General features: G+C 61.3%; 1 protein-coding gene across 2 annotated transcripts; it reads right to left on the bottom strand.

Annotated features, from left to right (window-relative positions):
• Window positions 1-269: 269 nt before the first annotated feature.
• Window positions 270-23,971, bottom strand: SLC22A1 (solute carrier family 22 member 1). 2 transcript variants are annotated; one of them, XM_062187007.1, is made up of 11 exons: window positions 23,253-23,971; window positions 18,428-18,531; window positions 17,188-17,342; window positions 15,370-15,538; window positions 14,436-14,550; window positions 14,197-14,303; window positions 11,689-11,903; window positions 8,306-8,432; window positions 5,302-5,414; window positions 4,042-4,141; window positions 270-1,272 (listed from the first exon to the last, which is right to left on the bottom strand). In XM_062187007.1, exons 1-11 carry the CDS (start codon window positions 23,727-23,729, stop codon window positions 1,206-1,208), a joined length of 1,749 nt encoding a protein of 582 aa, XP_062042991.1. In that variant the 5' UTR covers window positions 23,730-23,971; the 3' UTR covers window positions 270-1,205. The 2 variants fall into 2 exon arrangements, with proteins under 2 accessions (XP_062042991.1, XP_062042990.1); XM_062187006.1 differs by having other exon boundaries at window positions 8,306-8,414; window positions 23,253-23,744.
• Window positions 23,972-26,457: the final 2,486 nt, after the last annotated feature.

The following is a 26,457-nucleotide window of genomic DNA, read 5'->3' as shown; positions in this document are numbered from 1 at the left end:
CGTCCCCTCCCCCTCCAGAAGGGAAGCAGAGGGGACAGAGAGGGTCCCCTCCGAGGGTCAGAGGCCAAAAATGCTTCCTCTTGTATTTAAGGATGCCAGGCGGTGGCATCACTACCAGAAGTCACGCTGACGTTCAACCTCGCTGTGCGGCGCCAGGAGGCTGGACGCCGAAGCTGACCCCAGGCACTTGGAGGTGGACCTGGGGTGGCTCTTTAAGAAGAGAGACACCTGAGCTAGGAGGCCCGCGGGCACTCGACTCCACCTGCTCAGCCAGGACCAAAATCAACCTTTATTCTTTAGAAATCGCTCAGCCCGCGACCGTGACAGTGACGGAGGACAACCGGGGACTACACAGGCTCCTCTCCCGGGAGGGGGTTCTGCAGCTGAGCCGGGGTCCAGCTGGGAAGCGCCGTGTTCCAGAAGTGTTCCTCTCGGGGGACTGCACACCCCTTCTGGTTTGTCTCACAGGTAAGGGAACTTGTCCAAGAAGTCTCTCGAAACCACTGCACAGGCTCCAGGAAGCACACAGCTCAGAGCAGAGAGACCTCTTCCATGGACTGACCGTGGTGCACAGCTGGGACATTCGTTCACCTTCCAGAACCACCACCAAGAACCAAGATGGGGGGGAGGGGGTGAGAGAGCAAGCGAGCGACACAGAGAGGTGCCCGGGACACAGCGGGCAGAAAGTTCTTGTCTAAAGCGGCCACGGTGCCTTGAGCCTTCGGGAAAGGACCACACCTTTTCTGCCACTTGCACTCGTATTTGAAGACGACTGGGAGGCCGTCCGCTGACAGAGCCGCCGTCTTTAAAACCCAAGGAATCTCCATGGTAGAATGGTTTTGCCAACACAGGTGCCTCCGGTCGTAAGAGCGCTTTGCCCAGTGAGTGAATAAAATCATCGTTCCAGAAAACCAGCTCACAGAGGCCAGTGTGTGAGTTCTACTGCGTCTTCAGAACCCTGGGATAATTGCACGCCAACAGGCCCCCTGGAGCAGGAAGCAGATCACAGACAGCCACACGCTGGAGGACTTGAGCGAAATAAAACAAAATGAGGCCAAGCCCCCACCAAAAAAAAAAAAGAAAGAAAGAATGCTGTAGGATTTGCTTAATGTGGGGCAGGTGAGCACGAGGGAGGAGACAGGAAAGGGAGCCCCCAGCTCCCCAGCCGACAGCTCCGGCGTCTTCTCTCTCTTCTCTCTGCTGTCCTAGGGGCTTTTGAGTTCCGCCGTTTGCACCTGGAGGTAAATCTTGCTTTCTTTGGGCTTTGCTTTCCTGCGACGACCACAGAGAAAAATGAGAATCGGTAAGTGACCGCGCTATGGTTAGGGAACAGTGGCAAAATCACACGTGGGCGTCAGGCTGAGAACAAAACGAGAAGGCAGGAGCACAGACACCATAGAGACCAGGCCGGCAGAACCAGCCCGAGGGCCCTGCTGGGGGCAGCTTGTGTGCCAAGAACGGTTTCTCACGGTTTTAAATAGCGGGAAAACAATCCAAGTGGGAATATTTCCTGAGACTTCAACATTTAAATGAAATTCAAATGTCAATGCCTTTATATAAAATGCCACTGGCACCCAGACACACCCAGAGCCTCGGTACGATACAGGAGCCACCCAGACAGACGGCGTGACCCTGAGGCCTGGCCAAGGTGGAGCAGGGACAATGCTGTGGCCCCACCCGCCCACCATCGACAGCATCTGGAATCGGGTGACTTGGAAGCACCTGCCATGCTTCCCTTCATCCGCAGGAGGAGCTGCCCCACGGTGTCCTGAGAGGATGCCGGGGAAGCCACCAAGCGCCACCAGCGCAGCTCGCCCCCCGTCAGCCCTCAGCGAGGTCAGCTAGTTCCACTAGAACCCCCCATTCCCTGCCCTTCTCCCCGCACGTGCGGGAGCAGGGGCCACGGAGGTGATTTCTCCTGGAAGGGCCCGGGACTCCCGCGGAGCTGGCAGAGAGGAGACAGAGGATTCTCACCAGGTGTGAAGAGCAGGTGCGGGGTGAGGGGCAGAGGGCGGGGGCACTGCCCCCCCCCCAGAAGGGCAGAAAGGCTCACGATGATGAAGAAGCCAACAAACAGGGCCTCGTGAAAGGTGACCGCGTCCCCGTTAAATCAGGTTGAGACGACCTTGTCCAAAACGCGGGTGACCCGAGCTATTCTAGACTTGGGACTTTTTTCAGACTTGGGAAGATCCCTGCAGAGCAGCCCCCCTCGGAAAACTCTGAATTCTTTGGAGCTTCAGGTTGGTGCTCCAAGCAGCTCAGATTCTCAGCTGAGGGATCTTACCCTGTATAACGACACCTTCACATCCGTGACAGAACACTGGCAAATCTGTCCCCCACTCGGACTCAAACCATCGGCCAGCAGAAGGGGTCTTCGCAGGCCCAGCAGAGCGTCGGTGCCTCATCGGGACTGAGAAACCCCCAAGGTGATGTTTACCGGGCGCTCAGCCAGGTGGGCACCGCGGGCAGAGGTCACTACGACAGATGCCTGGGTCCCCCACCTCCGTATTCTAAGTATAGACCAAGGACTCTACCTCTGCCGTTTTCCTCTGTGGTTTCTTCCACACGCTAAGCTTTGAGGATCTCTGTGGAAATCACCCAGCTTGCACTGAGGAAGGAGGAAGCTAAGATCTATTGGACACCTGCTACGTGCCTGGCAACGGACGAGCCACTGTCACCTGCTTTTGCTCCTTAATTGTCACAGCAACCGTCCACATTCAGGATTAGTGGGGTCATTTTGCAGGCAAGGACCTTCAGAGTCCACAGGGTTCAGCGACATTCCAGGTCCCACGGCCAGGTCTGGAGTGAAACCTGGGCCCTCCTGGGGCCACCCACAGGGCCGCGGGCATGCTGAGCGGAGACCCCGCGGAGCTGCACCGCAGGGGCCTGGGAAACAGCTCGTCCTGCCTTTCCTCTTCCATTGTAGGAGCAGAGCCGGGAGCTCCACGAAAATGCACTGGCACAGGAAGACTAAGCCACCGAAGGACCAGAAGCAACAACTCCAAGGGGACAGAGACGGATCTGTCCCCAGCTCAGAGCTGCCGACTCCGGGTGCCACCAGGGCACCGGTGCAGTCAGCACCACACAGGGGGGCTCAGCCATGCCACATACAAGTGTCTGCAAAGCTCTAAGCTCTACAACAGAGAAAATGGAGGGCGTGCAGTGTCACTGTGTCTCTCCACGGGGCTGGTGTGACTGCCCTGCCCAGCACCCCATGGGGACGTGACCCCTCCGCAGCTGTGACCCCTCACAGGGCAGGAATGACGCCTCCACAGGGCAGGAGTGACCCCTCCCCAGGGAGTGACCCCTCCCCAGGGCAGGAGTGCCCCCTCCCCGGGGCAGGTGTGACCCCCCACAGGGCAGGAGTGACCCCTCCCCAGGGCAGCTGTGACCCCTCCCCAGGGCAGGAGTGACCCCTCCCCAGGGCAGGAGTGACCCCTCCCCAGGGCAGGTGTGACCCCCTACAGGGCAGGAGTGACCGCTCCACAGGGCAGCTGTGACCCCTCCCCAGGGCAGGAGTGCCCCCTCCCCGGGGCAGGTGTGACCCCCCCACAGGGCAGGAGTGAACCCTCCACAGGGCAGGAGTGAACCCTCCACAGGGCAGCTGTGACCCCTCCCCAGGGCAGGAGTGCCCCCTCCCCGGGGCAGGTGTGACCCCCCACAGGGCAGGAGTGAACCCTCCACAGGGCAGGTGTGACCCCCCACAGGGCAGGAGTGAACCCTCCACAGGGCAGCTGTGACCCCTCCCCAGGGCAGGAGTGCCCCCTCCCCGGGGCAGGTGTGACCCCCCACAGGGCAGGAGTGAACCCTCCACAGGGCAGGTGTGACCCCCACAGGGCAGGAGTGACCCCTCCCCAGGGCAGGAGTGACCCCTTACAGGATAGGAGTGACCCCCCACAGGGCAGGTGTGACGTCTCACAGGGCAGGAGTGACCCCTCCACAGGGCAGGTGTGACCCCTCACAGGGAGTGACCCCTCACAGGGAGAGACCCCCCACAGGGCAGGCATGACCCCTCCACCCCCCAGCACCCCAGGGCCTCACCTCCGGAGGTTCTCGGCGTCCTCGATGGTCTCCGGCAACGCCACGCCCTTGGTCTCTGGAAGCAGCAGGGTCATTCCCCCCGCCAGCAGGCCCAGCACTCCTGCAGATGAAACAGAATCGCGTGTGGGACACGGCCAGCTCCACTGGCAGAAACGTCTGCAGCTAACCAAGATGTCCGGGCAGGGCACGGGGACAGACAATATATATATATATATATATATATATATATATAGAGAGAGAGAGAGAGAGAGAGAGAGAGAGAGAGATACATACATAGATAGATACATAGATAGATAGATAGATAGATAGATAGATAGATACATAGACACATAGACACATAGATAAATAAATAAGAGGTTGCAGGGCCAGCATTGTGGTGCAGTGGGTTAGGTCAGGTGACCTGCAGTGCCGGCATCCCATACGGGCACCAGATGGAGTCCCTGCTGCTCCACTTCCAATCCAGCTCTCTGCTATGGCCTGGGAGAGCAGTAGAAGATGGCCCAGGTTCTTGGGCCCCTGCACCCGTGTAGGAGACCTGGAAGAAGCTCCTGGCTCCTGGCTTCAGCCTGGCCCAGCCCCGGCCATTACAACCATCTGGGGAGTGAACCAGCAGATGAAAGCTTGCTCTCTCTCCCTCTCTCTGTAATTCTGACTTATAAAAACAATAATTTTTAAAAAGAAAAAGGAGTTGGAGGAGCAATAAGGAGACTGGAGCAGTGGGAGCGTCTATAAAGGAAGCACTGTCTCCATTTTATTCCCACGGAAGTGGAAAGGCCACAGTTGGCTGGCCTGCTGGTGGTAGGGGTTTGTTCATTCAGGCACCTCAAGAACAACCCGAGACCCAGCTCTGCCTCATTGTGGTCCATCAGCCAATGGAGAGACGAGTGCATGGACGGATAGACACTGAATTTAGCACAGGCACAGAGAGCACCACCAACATACACGTGGTCGGTAAAGCCCCCCCCCCCCTCTCTCTCTCATTCTGACTTTCCAATAAATAAGTAAATCTTAAAAAAAAAAAAAAATAATGTACAAGGGTTGGAAACCAAATTCATAGAAAGCAGGAAACGACATCAAAGGTGAACAGTGCCATCTCAGCGCCCAGAACGGAAACCTCCGGCCACCTCTTTCCCAGGACGCCGGACAGCACGAGCCGGGAGACGGCTGCAGGGCACGCACCACCCTTGCTTCCATAACCCTGCTGGGCACATCATCCATTCAACCGACAGCTGCCGAGAGCCCAGAAGAGGGGACGCTTACCGAAAACAATGAGCGGTAAAGGCTGCCAGACCTCCATCAGCCGGAAGACCATGAAGGGGGTGATGATGCCGCCGACGTCACACAGCGCAGAACACACCATCACCCCAAGGTTCCTGCCCAGACACACGGGACAGAACAGAGTACCTCCTGTGACTGCCCGGGTACTGACCGTGTCCCAGAGCCAGCCCCGCACAGCTGAGCGAGACAGCCTGCCTCCCCGCACAAGTCAGGGCTCAGCTCTCGGGCTGTGGGGTCCTGGAGGAACTGGTGGCGGCCACAGGCTTGGGTGCTGCCCGCTCCGACACCCAGCTCTGCCCCAGTCCTGTCCCAGGGCTGTCACTTGCTGCCCCTGGGGGTCACTGGGTCTGGCAGGCTCCAGGCTCCCCTCAGACTGGGAACGGGGCCAAGCCCAGAGGGGCGTCTGACCACTCAGCACCTGTGACTTGGGCCCAGCGAATCATTGCCTCAACAGCCTGAGCGACCCTTGGGGGCAGCGCCCGGGGAAGGCCTGTCAGGGCAGCTCCTCATTAAGCTCTAGGGGTTGACTTGGTATTACTAATATTATCGCAAATAATAGCGTAGGAACATTGTCTATTATATACATCAACATGCATAGTTATTATTACAACACATCTAAGCCTTTTTAACTGCTGCGACGGCCGATGAACACGTTACTGCTATTAACCAAGAGCAGTGTGTGGACATATGTTACTGCGTGTATCGGCGCTGGTTGTACTGAGGTCATGTTTAATGCCGTTTCATTTCGTCTGGTCTCTCCTTCACCACTTCCGTTCTCCTTGGTCCCATTTCCAAGCTGGTTTCCCTTCCCAAACGTTTTTCCTTGTTTGCTTTGTTCCTGCGCCCCCTGCGTCCCCTCCTGTGCCCTGCCGCACAGTCTCTCCGCTCTGTACTGATTCTGCAAGGAGACTGTCCACGCGCATCCTGTGTTCGTGGTGGGAGGTTGGGTTGCGTCTCTTGGTAAGAAATCCTCTCTTTTGCCGGCGCCGCGGCTCAATAGGCTAATCCTCCGCCTTGCGGCGCCGGCACACCAGGTTCTAGTCCCGGTCGGGGTGCCGGATTCTGTCCCGGCTGCCCCTCTTCCAGGCCAGCTCTCTGCTGTGGCCCAGGAGTGCAGTGGAGGATGGCCCAAGTGCTTGGGCCCTGCACCCCACGGGAGACCAGGAGAAGCACCTGGCTCCCGCCATTGGATCAGCACGGTGGGCCGGCCGCGGCAGCCATTGGAGGGTGAACCAACGGCAAAAGGAAGACCTTTCTCTCTGTCTCTCTCTCACTGTCCACTCTGCCTGTCAAAAATTAAAAAAAAAAAAAGAAAGAAAGAAAAAAGAAAAAAAAAGAAATCCTCTCTTTTTTCTCCTGATACGTTTGTAGGGCTCCCAAGTGACTTATCATTCACATGGGCAGACTGCGATTTCTTCCCATTCCCTGTTTGGCCAGGGTTGCGCGGGCCCGAGTGCTGGGGGTCTCCCTCTCCCCGTCCCCAGAGGCCGAGGGAACACGGCCGTCTGAACGCCCCCCGCGGGTTTGCTCTGCCGGCCCCCACTTCTCTGCTCTACCTTGAGCCGTGCCCCAGCCAGGGGCAGGGTGCTCACACGGCCACTAGAGGTTCCAGCGACGGTCCCCAAGCTGTGCAGGCCACCGGGGGACACTGCAGGCGTTGCGGACGCCGTGCTGCCCCAGGGTCCTTCTGGGCCCCACCCCTGCCCGGACCCTCTGCGAGCTCACTGCTCATGGCAGCCCCTCCTCTCGCGCACCCTCTTCCGGGTGCACAGAGCTGTGACAATGGCCTTTGCAGAGCTCCCTCATTCTTCTAGTAGCTTCCGTGTGACTTCCAAGAAGAGTGAGAGAAGAACTAGGGTTTTGGTTTTTATTACTAATTTGAGAAAATAAGTGTTACAAAAGGAAAAAGAGCTGATAAGCAAATGGGGGAGGGGGCTGGAAATGGTATACTCGTCCCCTTACTCAAATTCAGATGGCTGTGTCCATCCAGTCATTGCGCACACATCTGGGGGTTGGGCCGGGTGACCACATGGCAGCGGCACGAGGTAGAGGCCCACAGTGTGGTTCCTGCTCCCCGGAGGCGTGCGCTACTGTGTACCAGACATGGTTTCCAAGGCTAGGCCGTGCCTACAGAGGGAGGGGAGCTTCCGGGGCCTCCCGCGGGGCAGCCGCTGGGGCTGCAGGGTTTACACCTCAATCCCTAGAATTGGCAGTGATTCTAAACTCGGGAACCGGCAGAATGTGCGCCCCTTGTCCGCGGCTTGGATTTCGTTCCATTGGTTACGCACAGTGGAATTTCACAACCGGCCCTCTCTTGCACCTGTGTGCCTGCGTGTGTGTGTGTGGTGTGTGAAGGTTCTTTCTGAGCACCTAAGCTTTCCTAGTTTTCCTTCCTAGTGACTGACAGTCTTGTCCCGGGCCCCTCGGGGACGCGCGACTCGACCCCTCTTGGTGGAGGACCAAGCACTCAGCACCTGGGCCCGGGGACGGTGACCACAGGACAGCTGGGCGCAGGTGTTTCAGTCTCTGGCCTCAGAACTACGGTGGGGGAAGGCCTTCTCTGTACCCTGCCTCGGTCTCTCTGTGCTCAGTCCAAGCAACGTCTTACAACGGAGAGTCTGAGACTCGGCCTCTGATGAGGGGAAAGAATGGGCGTGGCTCAGGTGGTAGTGACACTGGGACGCTGCAGTGTCTCTTAGGAACCATCGGTAGGATGACAGAGGGTGAAGACACAACTTGTGCAAAGGAAAGAAGAGTTCAAGGTCACACAGCTTGAGTGTCCCCGATCTGAACGTGACCCTGACCTGAGACTCAACATGGCGGTGGATCTCGGGATTCAGATTTGGGGATTCGGGGGTTCAACCAGAAAAATCTGTGTAACTATCCCAACACCCCCAAACCGGCACCCCTCGGGGCATGGTGAGGAACCCACCCGCAGACGTGGGTCCCTGGGGAGCCCGCCTGGCCCCCGCGCTGGCACGCTTACCTGACGAACGTGGGGTACAGCTCGGCGTTCACCAGGCAGATCATCTGCAGCACAATGGTGGCCCCCATGCGGCCGATGCAGGACAGGACGATGGTCAGCCAGTGCAGGTCTGCAGGGGAGACAGGACCTGGCTCCCTGTGCCGCTGTGCGGGACGCTCAGAGCCAGAGGGGCCGAGAGGTGGTCTCACCTAACCCTTCCACTGGCGGAGGCAAGCCCAGCCCCCACAGACTTGGGGACTTGGCAAGGACACATCGGAGAAGACTCCCCATGACTCACATCTAAGAGCGCCCCTCCCCCTCCACGGCTCAGCTCTGCCCCCTGCTGGCTCTGCTGACGCAAACAAGTGATGTTCTTGGTCCCCTGTAAAATGGGACCGACCCCACCAGCTTGCAGGCTACGTGGAGACAATGCAGGCCAGAGGCCCAGGTGACCCTAGGATGTAAGAGTCATTGTTTTAGTTACTATGTGACCAGCACTGGGCCTGAGACCCAGTGGGCCCTGGATAAATACAGTGACCTAGGGCAGTGGTCCGGTAACCAAGGCAACCTAACCCTAATCAAATCCTCAATCTAAGGTTCATTTCCAACACAATTTTTGTATTTGACAGGTAGAGTTACAGACAGAGAGAGAGAGACAGAGAGAAAGATCTTCCTTCCATTGGTTCACCCCCCCAAATGGCCGCTACGGCCGGAGCTACGCCGATCCGAGGCCAGGAGCAGGTGCTTCCTCCTGGCCTCCCATGTGGGTGCAGGGGCCCAAGCACTCGGGCCATCCTCCATTGCACTCCCAGGCCACAGAAGAGAGCTAGACTGGAAGAGGAGCAACCAGGACTAGAACCCAGCACCCCCATATGGGATGCAGGTGCCACAGGCGGAGGATTAACCAAGTGAGCCATGGCGCCAGCCCCCCCAATTATTTTTTAAGATTTATTTATTTGAAAGGCAGAGTGACAGGGAAAGTCAAAGAGAAAGAGAGAGAGGTCTTCCATCCACCGGTTCGCTCCCCAAATGGCCACAATGGCAGGGGCTGGGCCAGGCCAAAGCCAGGAGCCAGGAAATCCATCTTGGTTTCCCATGTGGGTGGCAGGGGCCCAAGCGCTTGGCCCACCCTCTGATGCTCTCCCAGGCACATTAGCAGGGAGCTGGATCAGAAGTGGAGCAGCCGGGACTCGAACCAGTGCTCATATGGGAAGCCAGCAGGTGATGGCTTAACCCTCTGCGCCATGGCACCAGGCCCTCCCACACATTTTTAACCAGAACAGCTTTCATAATCGTCTTAGAGAGTGGGGAGATGGCATGGAGCCTGGGCTCCCCCCGTGGCCTGAAGCCCCTGCCCTCGGGGCTGTCAGAGCCACAGGCTCCACTACCATGACTGGGGGCCTCCATTCCCACGGTCGCCTTCCTGACTCCCCAGTGCTGGAGCACAAGTGGCCGGTGACCTGGAGGCAGCATCCCTGCCCACAGAGAACCTGGCTCCATGCAACCCTGCAGTGAGGCCCAGCACTTCCTGCCCTGAGCCACCAGGGGGCGCCTCCCACACTGGGATAAAGTCCGCAGGTACTGTCTGGAGCTCGCCCTGACCGGGCCCTGCCCACCCCATCCCAGACCCAGGACGTGAGCTGACTCCAACGTGCACCCTCCCCACCCCAGGGTGTTACACTTGCTGCTTCACACCTGGCACAGCCTCGCCTCCCCAGCCCCGCTCCTCTCTCCTTTCTCTTTCCCCCTGTGGAATGCGAGCTCCAAAGGGCTCCTGCCTCCCGCTGTTGGCTCGCTGCTGAGGTCCCAGGACCTAGAAGCCTGCAGCCTCAAGCAAAACCTCCAAATAGCTCCTGTGATGTGATGGGGCTGAGCCTGGGGCAGGCAGAGAGCAGGAGGAGCCGGGAGGAAGATTCTAGAAGGGGCAAAGCCTGCCCGGTGCCCAGGCCAGGACCATGGGCTCACCCTGGGTCACCTTCCTTCTCAGCACTCAGTGTTGTCACTTCTCAAAACCCCGCGCACTCCGCTCCATCTCGCCCAGGGCCCAGAAAGGTACGAATGTGGCCAAGGACCGGAGAACTCGTTCCAGAGCCCTCGGCCCCCCACAAAAGGAGGTGGCGGACACTGAGCTCTGGGCTTCGCCCTGCTGTTCTCCCAGCCTGGCTCAGGAGAACACGGATTTCTCGGGACATTTTCCACGGTAGGCGGCCCAGACGCCCGCCGTGAGGACTGGTCAAAGCCGCAGGTGCAGCGCCCAGCGGGGAAAACGGAGAAGTGCGAATCTGGAACATCTCCCAAAGCAGCCAGCGAGCAGGCCTTTACAGACTCACGCTGAAACCCGCCCAGTGACTCCAACGTGGCTTTACGCGTATCACACGTTCCCTCGGGTGGTCAGAGTCACCATCTAAAGCTCGTGTCCATCAGAGTGGCGTCAGGTGTCAGCGAGGGGGCACGGGGCGGCGCACACTTATGCCCCAGCGCTGTGGAAAGCTGTTGGGCCGTGCCTGCCAGGCTGAGCCCACGTCTCCCCTCCAGCCCAGCAGTGATCAGAGACACACACCCCAGGAAAACGAGGGCTTGTACCCACGCACGACAGTGCTCACCACAGCGCTAATGCAACAGGCAAATGTTGGAAAGGACACAGGTGACACAGCTGGTGCTGTGGCACAGTGGCTTAAGTTGCCTTTGCAACACCAGCATCCCCTATCAGAATGCCCCTTCAAGTCCCGGCTGCTCTGCCTCTGATCCAGCTCCCTGCTAATGCGCCTGGGAAAGCAGCGGAAGATGGCCCAAGTCCTTGGGCCCCTGCACCCACGTGGAAGTCCTGGATGGAGCTCCTGGCTCCTGGCTTCAACCTGGGCCAACCCTGGTTGTAACAACCATTTTGGGAGTGAACCAGAAAATAAAGGATTGCCCTCCCCCACCACCTATCTCTCCCTCTGTCTGCCTTTCAAATAAATAATTAAAAAAAGAAGAAATCACATAGATGACAGTCAGCCACGGAACAGGCCCACGGTGCGTTATTCAAATGATGGGATGCTACAGGAAAATACTAAGAGGCAAAAGGAGTGCTGGTGACCAGGCGGGCGAGTCTCACAGCGGAAGGACGAGGGAGAGGCAGGAGACACAAAGTCTGTGGGGTTTGGTACCGCGCTGGGGAGTTGAACAGAACAGTGGGAAGGGCACGAGAGCGCCACCTAGGGGCTGCAGGTGCCGTCTTAACCCGGGGGCCTGCGTCCCAGGCTCCGCCTATGTGACATCCACGGAGCACCCAGAGGTGCCCCCCCACGTGTGTTACCTCCCCATGGAAAGCCTAAGAAGAACGCATCTGGGGTGACGGGCACGACCTGTCTCAGAGTCACCGCACAGTGCCCACAGTGCCAGCCCCTGAGCCAGCCACTCACCTTGGGGGATGAAGATCAGGATGACGGAGGCCACCCCCGCCGCCAGATTTGACACGGCCATGGGGTAGATGCGGCCGACGCGGTCAATGGTAACCAGGATGATGAAGGCAGCGGGGAATTCCACCAGAGAGGAGTAGAAGAAATCCAGGTACAGGTTCGCGCCAGTGGCCCCCACGTGCAAGATGAGGCCTTGGTAGAGCACGGAGCAGGTGAACCTGAGCCAAGGGGAGGGTCCCTGTCACGGGCCAGCCCCGTGGGGAGGAGGAGGAACCCACGCCAGCTGGGAGAACTGCGTCCCACTTCATTTAGAATGTTCTGGAAAGAGTGCAGGTGAGGGCCGCGGGAGTCAGACGGCCTTGCAAGATGTGACCTTCGAAGCTCTCACTCAGCCACGCCCTGCACCTGCCTCGCCTCTCCCAGCACCCCCACCAGGAGAGCAGGCGAGGGCGGCGGGGCTCAGACGGCCTTGCAAGGTGTGACCTTGGCAGTGTTCACCCACCCCTCGGGGCCTCGGCTCTCGCCTGCAGACGGGCTCGTCCCAGCACCCGCCATGCTGCTCTGTCGAGAACATCACCGAGTCAACAAACGTGCCCGTTCCAGCTCCTGGCACACGGGTCACACTCAGGGAGGCTCCTGTCAGCTTCCCGTGGTCAGGGAGCCGGGGCACAGCAGAGCAGGCGCTGGCCACACCGCCCCCTCCGCCACACGGCTCCGTCTTGCCCCCACCCCATCACTCACCCTCCCATCCCCTGCACAACCCCTCCGCCCACACCGGAGGGAAACACAGCAGCGCTGGGGATCACACTCCTGGGGGCCGTGTGGGGAGCTGGGAGCATTCCGCCATCCCATGGGTGCCTACTTAGTGAGCTGGGATTTGGGAGTGTGAGAAACGACCGCCCCAGGCCAGCCTGCAAGCTGTGCCCCAGCTCCAGAGAGCTCGTAGCCGGGTCGCCAGTGGACGCATCTCCGAGCACCTGGCCCGGGAGCCAGGGAGGCTTTGGTTCTGGCCCCCGGCTGTCTCTGACTGGACACAGCGGCAAGAGAACCAGGAGGGAGACGCCCGCCTGCCACTTGGCTTAGATGGAGCCTGCCCCCTCCTCAGGCCGTTCAGCCAGGGATAAAAAGGCCCATTTAAGGCAAAGGGATGGGCAGTCAACACTCCCGTTCACAAACGTGCAAAGCTGCCACCTTGTGGCAGACGCTGTGAAGTGCAGGTCCCTGTGTAGAGGAAGGAGAGGAACCTGCCCTTCCTGGATCCACACTGGACACTGTTGCATGTCCTGTGACAGGCTACCCCAGCACAGCCGGGAGACAGGTGCTCACTGCTGCTGTCGCCACTGGGAACAGAGCACAGCCCATGGCAGGAAGGGCTGGCAGGAGTCGGTGCTGGCACACGGCACAGGAGGCTGCGGCAGCAGCCACACAGGGTGCCGAGTGCACGTCCTGACGGCCAGCCAGCTCGCCACACACGTTCCACACGGAGCCGTGGGATTTGCCAGGAGCTCAGTGGGAGGCAAAACAGGGCAGGAGGGGGCATCGGGGTGGGGGTGGGGCCCCAGGCAGCACAGGAGAGTGAGCAGCTGCTCCATCTGCCATGCTCCCGGGCCTCTGCCCTGAGGAGCCGCAGCCGATCAGCTGAAATCCACCAGGCACGCAGCTATCTGCATGCTCATGGGCACTTGCGTGGCCTGGTACAGGACCCCAGAGGCGACACGGAGGCAGGATGGCTAGAGGGACAGGCACTGGGCGGGCGAATTAAGAGTCACTGACTGTGGAGGCATGGGCCGCGTGTCCTGTGAGGGAACGGATGAGGGGCTGGCTTGGGGCTGGCGTCTCGGAACGTGCAGGGCCTGGGCGTGTGTGAGTGTCCAGCCAGCAGCTCACACCTGCACACTCTCAGAGGGCTGGCCAGGGCTGTGCAGTGTGAGGAAGGGACCGTGGCCCCACAAGCACCAGGAGACGCCGCCATCTCCCCCACGTGCCCACGTTAGGTGGGGCCTGGGCCATTCCCAGGAAATAGACTGCGTGGAACTGGGGCCGCCTCGGCCACCCTGACCTCCCCTGGGTGCAAGTCCCTGCCCCACAAGGCCTTTCCCTACCATCCAGTCCGCAGGCGAGAAATAAGGGCTTTGAAGAGCCCTGTGGTCCCTCAGCAATGGCCTTGAAATTCTGGGGACAGGCACTGGACACCATGGCTACGACACCTGCACCCCTGTCGAGCACCTGGGTCACAGTCCCCCGTCTGCTTCCTGTCCAGCTTCCGGCTGATGCGCACCCTGGGAGGCAGCGGAGATGGCTAGAGGACTTGGGCACTGACACCCCCATGGATGGAGTCCCAGGCTCCTGGCTTCAGCGTATTGGGAGGGGTGTGTGTGTGTGTGTGTGTGTCCAGATAGCCAGCTCTCTCTATCATCTGTCTCTTTGGATCAAGAGAGGACAGTTTTTTCCCACCTCTTCTTCACCTCCCCTCTGTCCCCGAGCGCACGGGCAGCGGGGACCGGCCCTCACCATAGGAACATGAGGATGAAGGTGTGCTTCCTGAGGTTGGGCGTGCGAAACAGGTCTGCCAGCGACGGGCTCAGCTTCTCTGTGACGTCCTCATCGAGGGAGAGCATCTGCCAGGAAGCCGGGCGTCAGCCGCACCCCAGCTGCAGGTGCAGGCCCCCCCCCCCAGCTCCTGCCCCCCGCCCGGGCGGCCCAGAGGCTCCGAGCCCAGACTCCCGGGTGTGAATTCTTGGCTCTGTCACCTTGAGGTCAGCAGGAGGCAGCTTCCCGTTCTTCTGAGCGATGTTGTCCATGATCTTAACGGCGTCCGTGTTTCTCTTCTGGGACAACAGCCATCGAGGGGACTCGGGCACGCACCTGCGGACACAGCTCACCACTAGGGGGCGCTCTCCCCGGAACACCTAGCCCTGACTGGGTGGGGTGGGGTCCCCAGAGCCACCCTCGCTTCACACTGGGACTGCGATTTCCCAAGCAGCCAGGGGCTGGAGTCAGGGCCTGCTTGGCCAGGGCAGACCATGCAGGAGCTCTGTGGGTCATCCCCCCAACCCCGGGGGCCACCTGCCTGGATCTGCAAACCAAGATGAGACCATGGCTTCCCCTATGGCTCTCTCAGAGGAGCAGGGGCCCTGTCTCCCCTGGAAGCTGGCAGTGGATGCCCCCTGGGGGGAGACGCCCCGTGCCCTGCCCCCTGCACTACCGCAGGCAGGCCTCCAGGTAATACGAGGGCTGTTGCCCAGTTCTGTCTCCACCGAGCCAGAGAGCGGGTCTGCCCTTCCATTTAAGGCTGTCTGTTCAGATGGGGCAAGGGCGTGACAAGCTAAGGACCCTGCAGCACAGGTCACACCCTGACCATGGAGACTGCGCCCAGGGGTCGGGATGGTGACACAGCAGATTAAGCCGTAGCATCCAGTCCCTGCTGAAGCTCCTGGGAAAGCAGCCGAGGCTGACCCAAGTGCCTGGGCTCTGTACCCCCTGGGGGACCTGGAAGAAGCTCCTGGCTCCTGGCTTCAGCCCTGGCCATTAGGGAAATGAAATCAGCAGATGGAAGACCTCTCTGTCTCCCTCTCTGTGTGTGCCACTCTTTCAACTAACTAAATAAATCTCTAAGACAGAGCTGGGAGACAGGGGGGCGTGGCAGGGTGCAAGGACACAGCGCCAAGGCAGGCGTGGCGTTACCAGTAGTAGAAGAGGCAGAGGAAGGTCGGCAGGGACACAGTGAGCTGCAGCCAGCGCCAGTGCGGGATGGCGTAGGCGATGCCCGAGAGGGCCACCAGCCCCACAGAGAAGGCCACCTGGTACAGGATGGCCACCGTCCTCCTGTAGCCCGAGCCCACGAACTCTGTGACTGGGAAAGAAAGGTGGTCAGCATGGGGCCGGTGTGGGAAGCCGAGGTCCAGTCCTGTCCGCTCCAGGAGCCACAGCCTCGGCGCTGCCCCCACCCCCAGCCCCGCTCCTCTCAAGGTTCCCCCCTTGCTCCCACCCCAGGCGGAGGAAGCCCTCCTCTCCAGCCGCTGGGCCCCCTGGTTTTTCTGCCGCCCCGTGTCTCTCTCTGCCTGGCCTGCCTCCAGAGCGGCGTCCAGGACCCCAGCCGGGTTCATGAACTTAGCAATACCTTTGGGGGCCTCCCAGGGACCTGACGCTGCTCTTGGGAGCCCCCCACACCATGGCGCCTCAGAGCCGGAGTCCTGCTGGGGGCCCAGCTTCTCGTGCGAAGGGGCAGCGGGCCTGTGGCACGCGTGTGGACTGTGTGCTCTGTGAGGATGCGTGCAAAGAGCTGGGGACCTGGGGGTACAGGCTGGCAGCCTTACAGGGGGCCCCTGGGGTGGGGAGACACAGAGGCCCCGGCTTGAGGACGCAGAGTGCGTGGGAAGCGCAGCAGTAGCTGGGGGCTCGGAGACCAAGCTGATGGAAAAGGCAGCCAAGGGGGCTGAGGTCACAGGGCAAAGGGGAGGAGCCTGGGGGCCCTGGAGGGCTTTGTGGTATGGAGGGGTGCCCCTCCCCCATCTGTGGTGCGAGGGGAGGGGCCTGGGGGGCCCTGGAGGGCTTTGTGGTACTGGAGGGGTGCCCCTCCCCCATCTGTGGTGAGAGGGGAGGGGCCTGGGGGGCCCTGGAGGGCTTTGTGGTACTGGAGGGGTGCCCCTCCCCCATCTGTGGTGAAAGGGGAGGGGCCTGGGGGGCCCTGGAGGGCTTTGTGGTGAGAACTGAGCAGAGAGCAGCCCTGGAATGGGTGAGAGGCAGAGAGACTGGTGGTGGGGAGCAGGAAGTGGGGGTGGCGCGCCCTTCGAGGGGCTGGGCCTGCGCTGGGAGGTGGGCGCTGGGCTCCTCCCAGGGCTCTGCAGTGGGGACAGCAGGGAGGAGGGGACACAGCCCTGAGGGAGGCAGGACAGAGGGGGCCACAAAGGGGGCCTCCTGCGGCCCTGTCTTCAGGCCGCCCTGGGAGGCAGGGAGGGCAGGCCTGGCTCTGCCCAAGCCCACCTAAGACCCCCAGCAACGCCTTTACCCTCGCAGCCAGGCCCACATATGCAGTGACTGCCACAGCCACGTTTTTCCAAATGCCAAGGGCCCCAAACTTCCCAGAGGCGACAGGGCTGGCTGTCCGGCCGCTCCACAGATGAGCAAAACCTGGGGTCACCCCCACCGCCCTGTGATGGTCCCGGCCGCAGGCTTGGGAACGCCCGGGGAGGGCTCCCTTTATCCTCCAGTGTTAACTCTTCTCGAATGTTCGCTAATGTGAACCACTCCTCACCTGGGTTCACAGCAGTTTTTAAAATCCTGATCTTATCTCTGGGCACCTCTGCCCTGGCTCCTGAGTGGCAGCTCCCTGCACCTCTCCCCCACTGCCACGCCCAGCCCAGCTCAGCCCTCGTCCTGCAGGTGACCCACTGTGAACCCAAGAGGCCCAGTGGCCCCGACACCGACATCGGCTCCCCGGCATCCTGCGGCCACCTGCCCACTGCCTCGGCACAGGGACAAGGCCCCGCCCCGCGTAATTACTCAGGGTGTAGCCGGACATCCAGCTGCCCTTGCTGACCAGCCCCTGCAGCAGGCGGAAGAGCAGCATGGACGTGTAGTCTGGCGCCACGGCCGTGAGCACCCCCGACACCGCGTTGATCAGGGTGGTCAGCAGCAGACACAGCTTGCGGCCAAACCTGCGGAGACAAGGTCGTGGAGGTGGGGAGGAGAATCAGGCACACAGGGCCAGGGCAGGGTCCCCGTAGGGAGCCCCACAGCGCGCACGGGTCTGACCTCTGTCCCCACACCTCCGTGCTGTCCTGAGTTTAATTCCAGACTCTGAAGGCAAAACCCGGTCACTCCAGCAACTCAGCCTCTCTGCCCAAGCAAAGACACTCACAGGTGTCAGAGCCACTGTTGTCACCTTTGTCGCCTTCCTGGCACTTAGCTGGCCCGGGGACAGGGCCCACAACAACGCCCTGTCTTTCCTCCCAGGGTCAGTCCCCGGGGGACACAAAGGCTGCCAATGTAAAGCCTCTGGTCTGAGGGCCCGTGGGATCCGTGCCCTGAGGGCGCCGTGGGATCCAGGCCCTGAGGGCACTGTGGGATCCGTGCTCTGAGGGCACTGTGGGATCCCTGCCCTGAGGGTGCCATGGGATCCAGGCCCTGAGGGCACTGTGGGATCCGTGCTCTGAGGGGTGTTGTGGGATCCGTGCTCTGAGGGGTGTGGTGGGATCCGTGCTCTGAGGGGCACTGCGGGACCCTGGGCTGCTGGGAGAGTTTGTGTCCTCTCTTGCAAGGCCATGTCCTCCAAGGTCCCTTGGTCCCAACACCTGCCCTCCCCACCTCTGTCACCTCTTCTCTCCCCACCCATGTCAAGTGTTTTATAGCTGTGAACACCACGCTGGGGACAGGCCCTCGTGCACAGCTCTGAGCTCCTCTCCCAGACCCCCTCCCCGCCTGCCACATCTCCTGGCTGTGGCACAGGCCATGGCGAGCCCCCCTCCACCTGGTGCATCTAACACAGAACCCCACTTCCTCCACAGCAGCATCTGACAAACAGCTGCAGCAAAGTCTACCCCTGCTCACTCTCTCCCGCGTGGCGAGGACCCCCTCCCACGCTTCACCTGTGACCTTGGCCTTGAACCCTTTTCGCTCTGCCCCACCCCCGCCCCTGCCCGCCCAGGTCCTCTGTGCATTTCTGCACCTGTGTGCACTGTGCTTACAGCACCAGCGACCACAGCTCCGAGGCAGAGCCCACCCAGTCGGGGCTCCCACGTACCTGTCTGCGATGTAGCCGACACCCAGGGAGCCGAGGAAGAAGCCCAGGTTCACGCAGGACTGGAACAGGTCCACCTTCCAGGCGTCAGCGCACACCAGGTTGAACTGTGGCCACAAGGCGTTCGCACACCGGGAGGGACCAGAACACAGGACCAGGTATGAATCGAGACGGCTCGCTTCCCTCCCCCTCTCCAGACAGAGCAAACCCAACTCGCTGCCCACCACTGGGTGCCCAGGCTGCAGCTGGTCCCCTCCCACATGTTCTCTTGAGACACACTCAGGGTTTCTGGGGACTTTCTCATTAAGCACTGGTGTGTTCCCGACACCTTGGCGCTGCTCTCACCACTCTCACCGGAGAGTAACTAGAGCAACCCTTGTCACATGCTTTGCCATTCACAGACATCTAGGACAAGGACAGGGCAACAAAGAAGGAGACACAGCGGAGCAATGTCCCCCAAACAGAACGGAAGCAAAAGAGACGCCTTCTGGCATTGCCCAAAGATCCTTCGTTAGTTACATGTGTGCCGAGTTAAATATACTCCACCAGTAACTAAGCGCTTCCTAGCGTAAGCTGTGGGGCTGTGAATGGCAACCCGACACGAGGGAGCCACAGGCGCTCAGCTCAGCCGTTAGGTGCTTGGGACGCCCGCAGCCCAGGCAGAGGGCCTGGGTCTGAGTCCCAGCTCTGCTTGCCATCCTAGCTTCCTGCTGCTACACACCCAGGAAGGCAGCGGCTGGTAGCTGGGGGTCCAGCCTCCAGGGCTGGAGTGTAAGAAAATGTCTGGGGTCTATTTCCAATGCAGAATGGAAAGTGACGGCTAGTCCACTTGCAGATGTAGCAAAACTCCCTGGGCAAGCAGGATGCTTGGGAGTAGCCAGGTCTGGGGAGGAAATTGAAGGAAACTTTGTAACTTGGGCGGCTTGGAAGATTGTGCATCCCACAGTACTCGGCCAGTGAGGACCTGGGTGGGGACAGGTCTCTCGCTGTGCCTGCTCTGGGTGTGCCTGCTCGTCAGACACCCAGTCTTGCAAGACCTTCAATCAAGTCTCACTTTGACTGCACTTGCTGAGATCGGGTGCATCTCTGAGAGGTGAGGATGTTTCCCACCGGAAACCTGGTGGAGTATGGGCTGCAGGTTCCTGGTGGCCTGGCCCAGCCCTGCATGTTAAGGGCATTTGGGAAAGTGAACCAGCAGATGGGAGATGGGTCTCTCTCTCTCTCTCTCTTTCAAATAAGATGAAAAAATTAATTAAGCAAAAAAGACATAGGCAAGACAATGCAGTCATCTTGGGGGCAGTTCAGGCTCCAACATCGCAGTGGGGAGGGGGAACTGGGAGGGACCAGGGGATCCCACCCAAAGGGGGCACGGAGGAAGAGCCGGAAGCCGGGACTGCAAAGGCTGGTGTTGCTTGGGGCTGAGCAGGAGCAGACGTGTGTTTGGAGGCCTTTGAGGAAGACAACCCGGGGAGGAAGGCCCCTCCCTGGCCCACAGCGCAGTGACAGTGGCCCACACCCACATGCATCAGCAGCTCGGCAGTGTCCACTCTAGAGCTGGGAGGCAGGAAAGCAGGCTCCCTGGGGGGAGAAGGAGGCCGCTGCGGCTGGGCCTCTCCCCCTCCCTGTCGCTGGCTCAGCCCTTCCTCCTCTCCCCTCCCTCCTGCCTCTGCACTGCTGTTTCCTGGGGACCCGTGGCTCCACCTGACCACAAGGACACCGTCTGGTGTGACGCTGGGCCTCAGTTTCCCTGTCTGAGCCATGGGTACAGCCCCCGTGCGGTTATACCACAGGGCAGCTGTGGGATAGAAGGGGACAGTGGCGTGAAGCCCTGTTGGTAAAGGACAGGCCATTGGGTTCAGAGCCCTGAGGCTTTATGTCCCCTCCGCCCTGGCTCAGATCTTGCTGCCAGTGTGAGCCGTGCCCTGTCCCAGCCCTGGGCGCAGACATTGGGAGCCTTGGGGACTCTGGACCCAGCGAGGCTGGGTCTGCTCGCTGGCTGCTCAGTTCCTACCCACAGGCTCGTTACTGCCCGAAATTTAGGAGAAGTCCATGTTCCCAGCCGGCCTTCCTGCACCGCCCCCCCCCCTTTACCTGTGGTGATGCAGGGTGGAGGGGGTGCAGGAGGAGGAGCCCCTGCCCGCCTCCCTCTCTCATTCCTTCCCCAAGTCCCAATGCCATTTCTCCTAATATTCAGCTTGGGCCTGCATTGGAATCCCAGCTGCTCCACTTCTGATCCAGCTCCCTGCTAATGCACCTGGGAAAGCAGTGGAAGAAGGCCCGAGTGCTTGGGCCCGCACACCCATGTGGGAGACCCAGATGGAGCTCCAGGCTCCTGGCTTTAGCCTGGCCCAGCCCTAGGCATTGCAGCCATGGGGGGTGAACCAGCAGATGGAAGATATCTTCCCCCCCCCCCGCCTTTCAAATATAATAAACAAATCTTTTCCAAAAAATTTCAGCCTAAAACCCAGTTTCCCATGAGCACCCAAGGCATTCCTGGGCATTATCTGGCCGCCCCACGTCTGTGTCTCCCTCCACGTGGCCCATGGTGATGTCCTGGGTGTGCTGGATTCCACTGAGGTCCCCAGGTGGGGAGAGATGGGTGGAGCTGTTACCCCCAGGCCCCAGCGTTCCCTTCTGGCTGTGGGGAACTCAGGACTTCATTCAAAGCCAGCCCCTCCCTCTGCCTCGCCAGCCCAGCTTTGTTCTTTCTCGGTTTTCATTCTGATCTGTGCAAGTTGGGGACCCTGCGGGTGTTCCGACCTCCTTGCCCTGGGATGGCGCATGGAGCAGGAGCTCCCCGGCGGGAGGCAGTCCCTCAGCTCCCCAGGCTCCCTGGCCACAGCCCCCGGCCAAGCGTGCAAACTGGCCGTGCCTCCTCCACTCCCAAACCTGAACCCAGCCTGTCCCCAGCCACGGCACCCTGCAAGTCTGTGCACTCTTCAAAGACTGACGGGCAGGGAGCCGAGGCTGCACAGAGGCAGGGTGGAGGGGGTTCCTCAGCTGCGATTTTGCCTGGGGGGCAGCAGCAGGGCTGTGCCCCCAACCCGGGCACCACAGCAGCCCCCAGGATCCTTGTTAAGTGCAGATTCGGGGACAGGGCTCGCGCAGGCAGGTCAGGGAGCCCACGACAGAACCGCCTCCCTCACACCGCAGCCTCGGCTTTTCTCCCCTCCGTGCCCAGGGCTGCTGGAGGCCCGTGGCTCCCTGCCCTGTGGGGCCGTGGCTGGGGGGAGGGCACTCAGAAGCCACGGAATGTCCACACCCCTTGCCCCCGGGCTGGGAGTCACACTCGGGTTCAAACAAGCTCATTCCCTTGGTGTTCACACAAGTTCCAACGTCCAAGGCCAGGCTAGGTTAAAAATTAGTTCTGTAGGGATGAACAGCCATGGCTAATTCCCTAGCAGTAATCTCCCATTGAGGATAAGGGGTGGGGCAAGCGTGGTTCAAAGCAACAGAGAGCCACAGTGGGAGACAAGTCCACCCCCCCCCCCCGCCCAGCCGCGCCCAGGTCACCTGGAACCTCCTAAAACGGATGCCACCCCCTGCAACCCAGCCTAGCACCTAAGGGACCCGGGAGCAGCTCCCAGCTCCTGGTCCTCCCAACGCTCTGGCTGGGGGCCATCCAAAGTCCCTGCTTTCAAGGCCAAAGGAAACCAACCCCTTCCGCCACCCTTCCCTGTCCTCCTGTGACTGTCCCCCCCTTGCAGACCCCGAGGTCGCCACCTCCGCCTCCTGCCCCCACTCCCCACCACACTCAGCATCTCCATTTGCCCGTTCCCCTCCCCAGCCAGGCAGGAGCTGCGTCATGAGCCTCATTTCTTCCTTCCAGTCCCATGAGAGCCGTGCAGGCAGAGGTCTCCCCCCAGGGAATGAGCCGTGGGCATGTCCCCATCACCTCACCTTGCTCTACCTCTGCCCCCCAGCAGGCACGTTGGAGTCAAGCTGAGAACCCCAGCAGGGGAGTCACCGACTCCGTTCTCCATCGTCGGAGGAGCCATGGAGACCAGGCGTCCGTTCCACACACACAGCACCGGGCGGGCAGGTGGAGCTGGGGTCAGGCCAGGAGGGAGAGAGGGCCCTGGCTCCCTCCAGCCACAGCCCTGACCCTCCTGGGCAAAGCGGAGGAGGTGGAAGAAGAGCCACCAGACGCCCCTGAGCGTGAGCTGGGCAGCTGCGAAGACCAGCTGTACCCTCGCAGAAGCTGCGCTGTTTCTCACAGGGCCTCACACACGGCTTCTCCAAGTGACCACAAGTGGCCGAGCACCCGCACCTGCCACAGGGCCCGAGGGGGAAATCCACACAGCCCTGTTGGTATCTGGGCAGGGCTTCCCCAGCCCTCAGCTGGACCTCACGACCCCAGGACGCAGGCTGCGTACTGAAGGCTGAGAGGTGCTCACCGAGGCAGGGGCACGGCTGCCCCCAGAGCCACAGCACTGCCACGCCACCTCAGCAGCCTGTGTTTAGGTCCCTTGTCACCACTCTCGGGTGGAGGTGGGGGCTGCACAGGAGTTCTGCAGGCTCTGGGAGAAGCCGGCGGGGCAGAAGGAAGGGCCACTGGGCTCTCGGTAGATGCGAATCCAACCAATTCAGTGCACCTGCTCCTGCCGGCCGGCCTCAGCCTTGGCTTCTTCCTCTCACACCTGGGGCTTGTGGTGCGTGGAGGTCGACAAGAGCAGACAGAGGCCAGCGCCTGTCCCGGTGCCCAGGACGCAGGATCCCTCCCTCTTCCCTGGTGAGTGAGGGACTGACCCACACAGGGCTTGTTTCCTGTGCCTCCCTGCCCCTGAAGCCCCCACCCCAATGCCAGGAAGGCAGAGACGGCTCCTACCTCAGTGACGATGGAGGAGCCCGGAGTGTCATACACCCAGCCGTGCTCACAGGGGCCCAGCGGCAGGTGGCTCCTGTTGGGGGCCAGGCTGGCCAGTGGGTCCACACAGCCCAGGGAGCTCTGGTTCCAGTCCACCTCGTAGCGCATGCACTGGCGGACGAAGGCCCCGTCGGCGGCACCCAGGCCCGGCACCGTGTAGTTCAGCTCCTCCTCCGGGCTCCAGCCGCAGCGCTGACTCAGCTCGGCCACGCCGGGGCTCCGGCAGCGGTGGTCGGGGGTGAAGCCCAGGAAGACGATGCCCAGGTAGATGGGGGCTAGGATGGCCGAGATCAGACACAGGATGAGGAAGGTTCGCTTCTGGAACCAGCCGAACTCCCCGACCTGCTCCAGAACATCGTCCACGGTGGGCATGGTGGCGGCCCGTGCACCTGCACCCTCAGCCGGCCTGCTCTGGGCTGCAATGGCCGCCTTCAGCATCTCATTGAAAGTTCTCTGAAATGGGGTGGTTTTAAGTCAAGTTGCTGCCACAGCATGACACGGCTGAAAGGCAGCCAACTGGAGGCAACCTTTTACCCCGACTGCTGGGTCCCGGGCCAGGGGGAGAACACGAGGCTGGCGGCCACAGCGTTGTTTGCTTTGTGGGGAAGCGAGGCGAGCAGCCCCCAGAGGCCTGGAATTCTCCCGCTGCGTGGGGCAGCTCGGCGGCCATAACCCGCCTCTCAGAGGGCCCTACAGGGCGGGATCCACCCAAGGACTTTATAGCCAGATTACCCAGAGGCAGCCAACCAGCGATTCGGTAGGCTGCAGGCTCTGGGACGGCCCTGCCCTGCGTGTCCCCACCTGGAGCTGGTTTCCTAAGCAGGTCTGGGCTGGGGGTGCCAGGGGTGGGGCAGGGGCACCAGGACCACCTGGGCACCTCACTCCACTGATCTCTGAGGAACCCAGAAATTCACAGGAACAGCCAATGACCACAGGCCAAAGGTCCCAGCGCCCAGCGGCGAGGCAGCCGGACCACCGGGTGAGGATCAGGCACAGAGACGCCAGCATCTGTTTTTGGAGCGCCTGCTTGGGCCGAGACTCACAATCTCCCAGCAGTCCCCGAGACACACGCTCCACACCTGGGAAAACAGGCCGAGGGAGGCAAAAACAACTCCCCAAGTCTGCACCAAACTTGAACTTGCTCTGCTCTCTGCTTATCAAGCCGCCTCTGGCTGCCCAAGAGGCTTCTTCCAGAGCACGTACAGGGCTGTTTTGTTCACTGCACGTGTGTTTGCTGAGCCCTGGCCCGCCTCAGGCAGAGTGCTGGCTCTGGGACACAGACAAGGGACAGTCCCCAGCTCCAAGCCATTCACGTGCCAGGAGGGGGGATTGGCTTGATGAAGGCCTTGGCCCAGAGCTGGTGACGGGAGGGATCCAAGGGCCGCTGCCCTCCCCTGACCCCCCTGGCAGCCCCAGGAAGCAGTGGGCCTGGGGTGGGTCCCTGCACGTGCAGGGCCAGGACAAACAGCCCAGGATGCCAAGTGAACCTGCGTGTGCCGGCGACTTTCATCTCTGCGCTCCCTCCGCGGGCATCGGCGTTGGCAGCTCAGCCCCAGCAATCTGCCCGCTGTGGGGTCTGAGCTCGCCCAGAGCAAGGGCCAGGGTCCTGAAGTCCCCGCCCCCCTCCCCTGCCGGGTTTGCTTTGGCAGTACTCAGTGCTGCGGGGTGGGGGGAGGATTAAGCACAGGCCCCCTCCCCTCTTGTGGGGGCGGGGAGACAAACCCCTGCCCAGGACCCCTGCAGCTGGGTGTTTGCATTTGCCTCAAGCCAGCGTCCTGTGTGTGCTTGGACAGCAGCCCCGGGGAGGGGGAAGCCTCACTTCCAACAGAGCCCAGCCTCCCCCGACCCTGGGTCAGGCCTAATCCCTCGCCTCCTGCCCACCTCTGGATGGGAGCTGTGTCTTCCACCTGCTGGCTGGGCCCAGGCTGCTTCCTCTGGCTTGGACCCGGAAGCACCTTCCTCCCCTGCCCCTCCTACCCCACCTGCCCTGCCCCGCTCCCACTCTTCCTGCCTCCCACTCACTCCCAGGGTCCGGCTCATGAGGGGCTGGGATGGCCGGGCACTTCCGGCCACCAAAATAGTAATGGCAGAAGCCATGAAGGGCTGTGGCCAACTGAGGCGGCTACTGCCACTGATCTGACCACTGTCCGGGATGGCAGCTGGGGCTCCCGCTGAGAGGCACCCTTGGTCACCCTCATGCTGGTGACAGGAGCCCGGGGCCAGGGCGGCAGCGGCTCGTTTTGGCTGTGGTTGGATCGGTGTTGGGAGGGGGTGGGGCCTTGGAGAGGGGGGTGGGTCCCGGTGTTAGGAAGCTTCTGGCCCCTCTGTCCCCTCTCTTTTCACTGCCAGTGCCATGCTCTTGGACCTGCCAGCCTTCGGAGCTGTGGGCCAGAACCATGAATCACTCCATCTTAGGTGTTCTGTTACAGTGTGAGAACATGGCGGGCGACAGCAGGCCACCTGCCCCATGCCACGCGGCTGGCCCTGGGCCAAGTGTCAATGAACCAATTCACACATAGCCCATCGCTGGGGACCAGGCTGCTCCAACTCCCTGGGCTTCAAGCAGCCTCACCCAGTGCCCCACCAGACTCCACTTCCAGGAGGTCCCTCCCTTCTGTTCCACACCTCCGGGGGCGGGGGGGGGGGGCAGAGGAGACACGGCAGAACGGGAGCAGGTGCCCGGCTCACAGGGACACATGAGGAGAGCTGGGGTCAAGGGCAAGCCCAGATTTGCACGTGCAGCCTCGGAGGATCCGGGTGAGCTCCCGAGTGAGATGGCCCACAGCAGCCAGCCCGGGGATGCCCGGGGCAGGGGGCAGCTCTCGCCCAGGGCGACTCCCCCTCCTCGCAGGTGGCACTCAGGCCCTTTGGCTGGTCCAGACCTTTGGGCCTCCTCACTGCTCCCATCAGGAGGGGAGCACCGAGCTAGGACAGCCCCCTACATCCCAGCACCTTTTGCTCCAAGTTCAGTGAGGGACAGCTGTCAAACGCCGCCGAGAGCAGCGTCGGTGCGGGGGCTGTGGCCGGGCTCTCGGCCGGGGTCCTCCAAGGCACTGCCTCAGCCGCTCTGCCAGCGCCTCTCCTCCCCAGTCCCTGTCCTAGTGCCTCCCTTTCCCCTCGCCACGCCACCCACACGCACACACACAGTCTCACGCACAGAGCCGGC

Source organism: Lepus europaeus, chromosome 3 (genome assembly GCF_033115175.1).
Source record: "Lepus europaeus isolate LE1 chromosome 3, mLepTim1.pri, whole genome shotgun sequence".
NCBI classification, from domain to species: Eukaryota; Metazoa; Chordata; class Mammalia; order Lagomorpha; family Leporidae; genus Lepus; species Lepus europaeus.
Note: the sequence above shows the minus strand (reverse complement) of the source record. Positions and strands in the feature narration are given on the sequence as shown.

Excerpts from the sequence above, each read along its gene's own strand:
- SLC22A1 (XM_062187007.1), bottom strand. The coding sequence starts at position 23,729 with ATGCTGAAGGCGGCCATTGCAGCCCAGAGCAGGCCGGCTGAGGGTGCA. Across the intron at positions 18,532-23,252 it reads GCTCCTCCATCGTCACTGAG|TTCAACCTGGTGTGCGCTGA; the intron begins GTAGGAGCCGTC and ends TTGTGGCCACAG. Across the intron at positions 14,304-14,435 it reads TGCCTCCTGCTGACCTCAAG|ATGCTCTCCCTCGATGAGGA; the intron begins GTGACAGAGCCA and ends GCTTCCTGGCAG.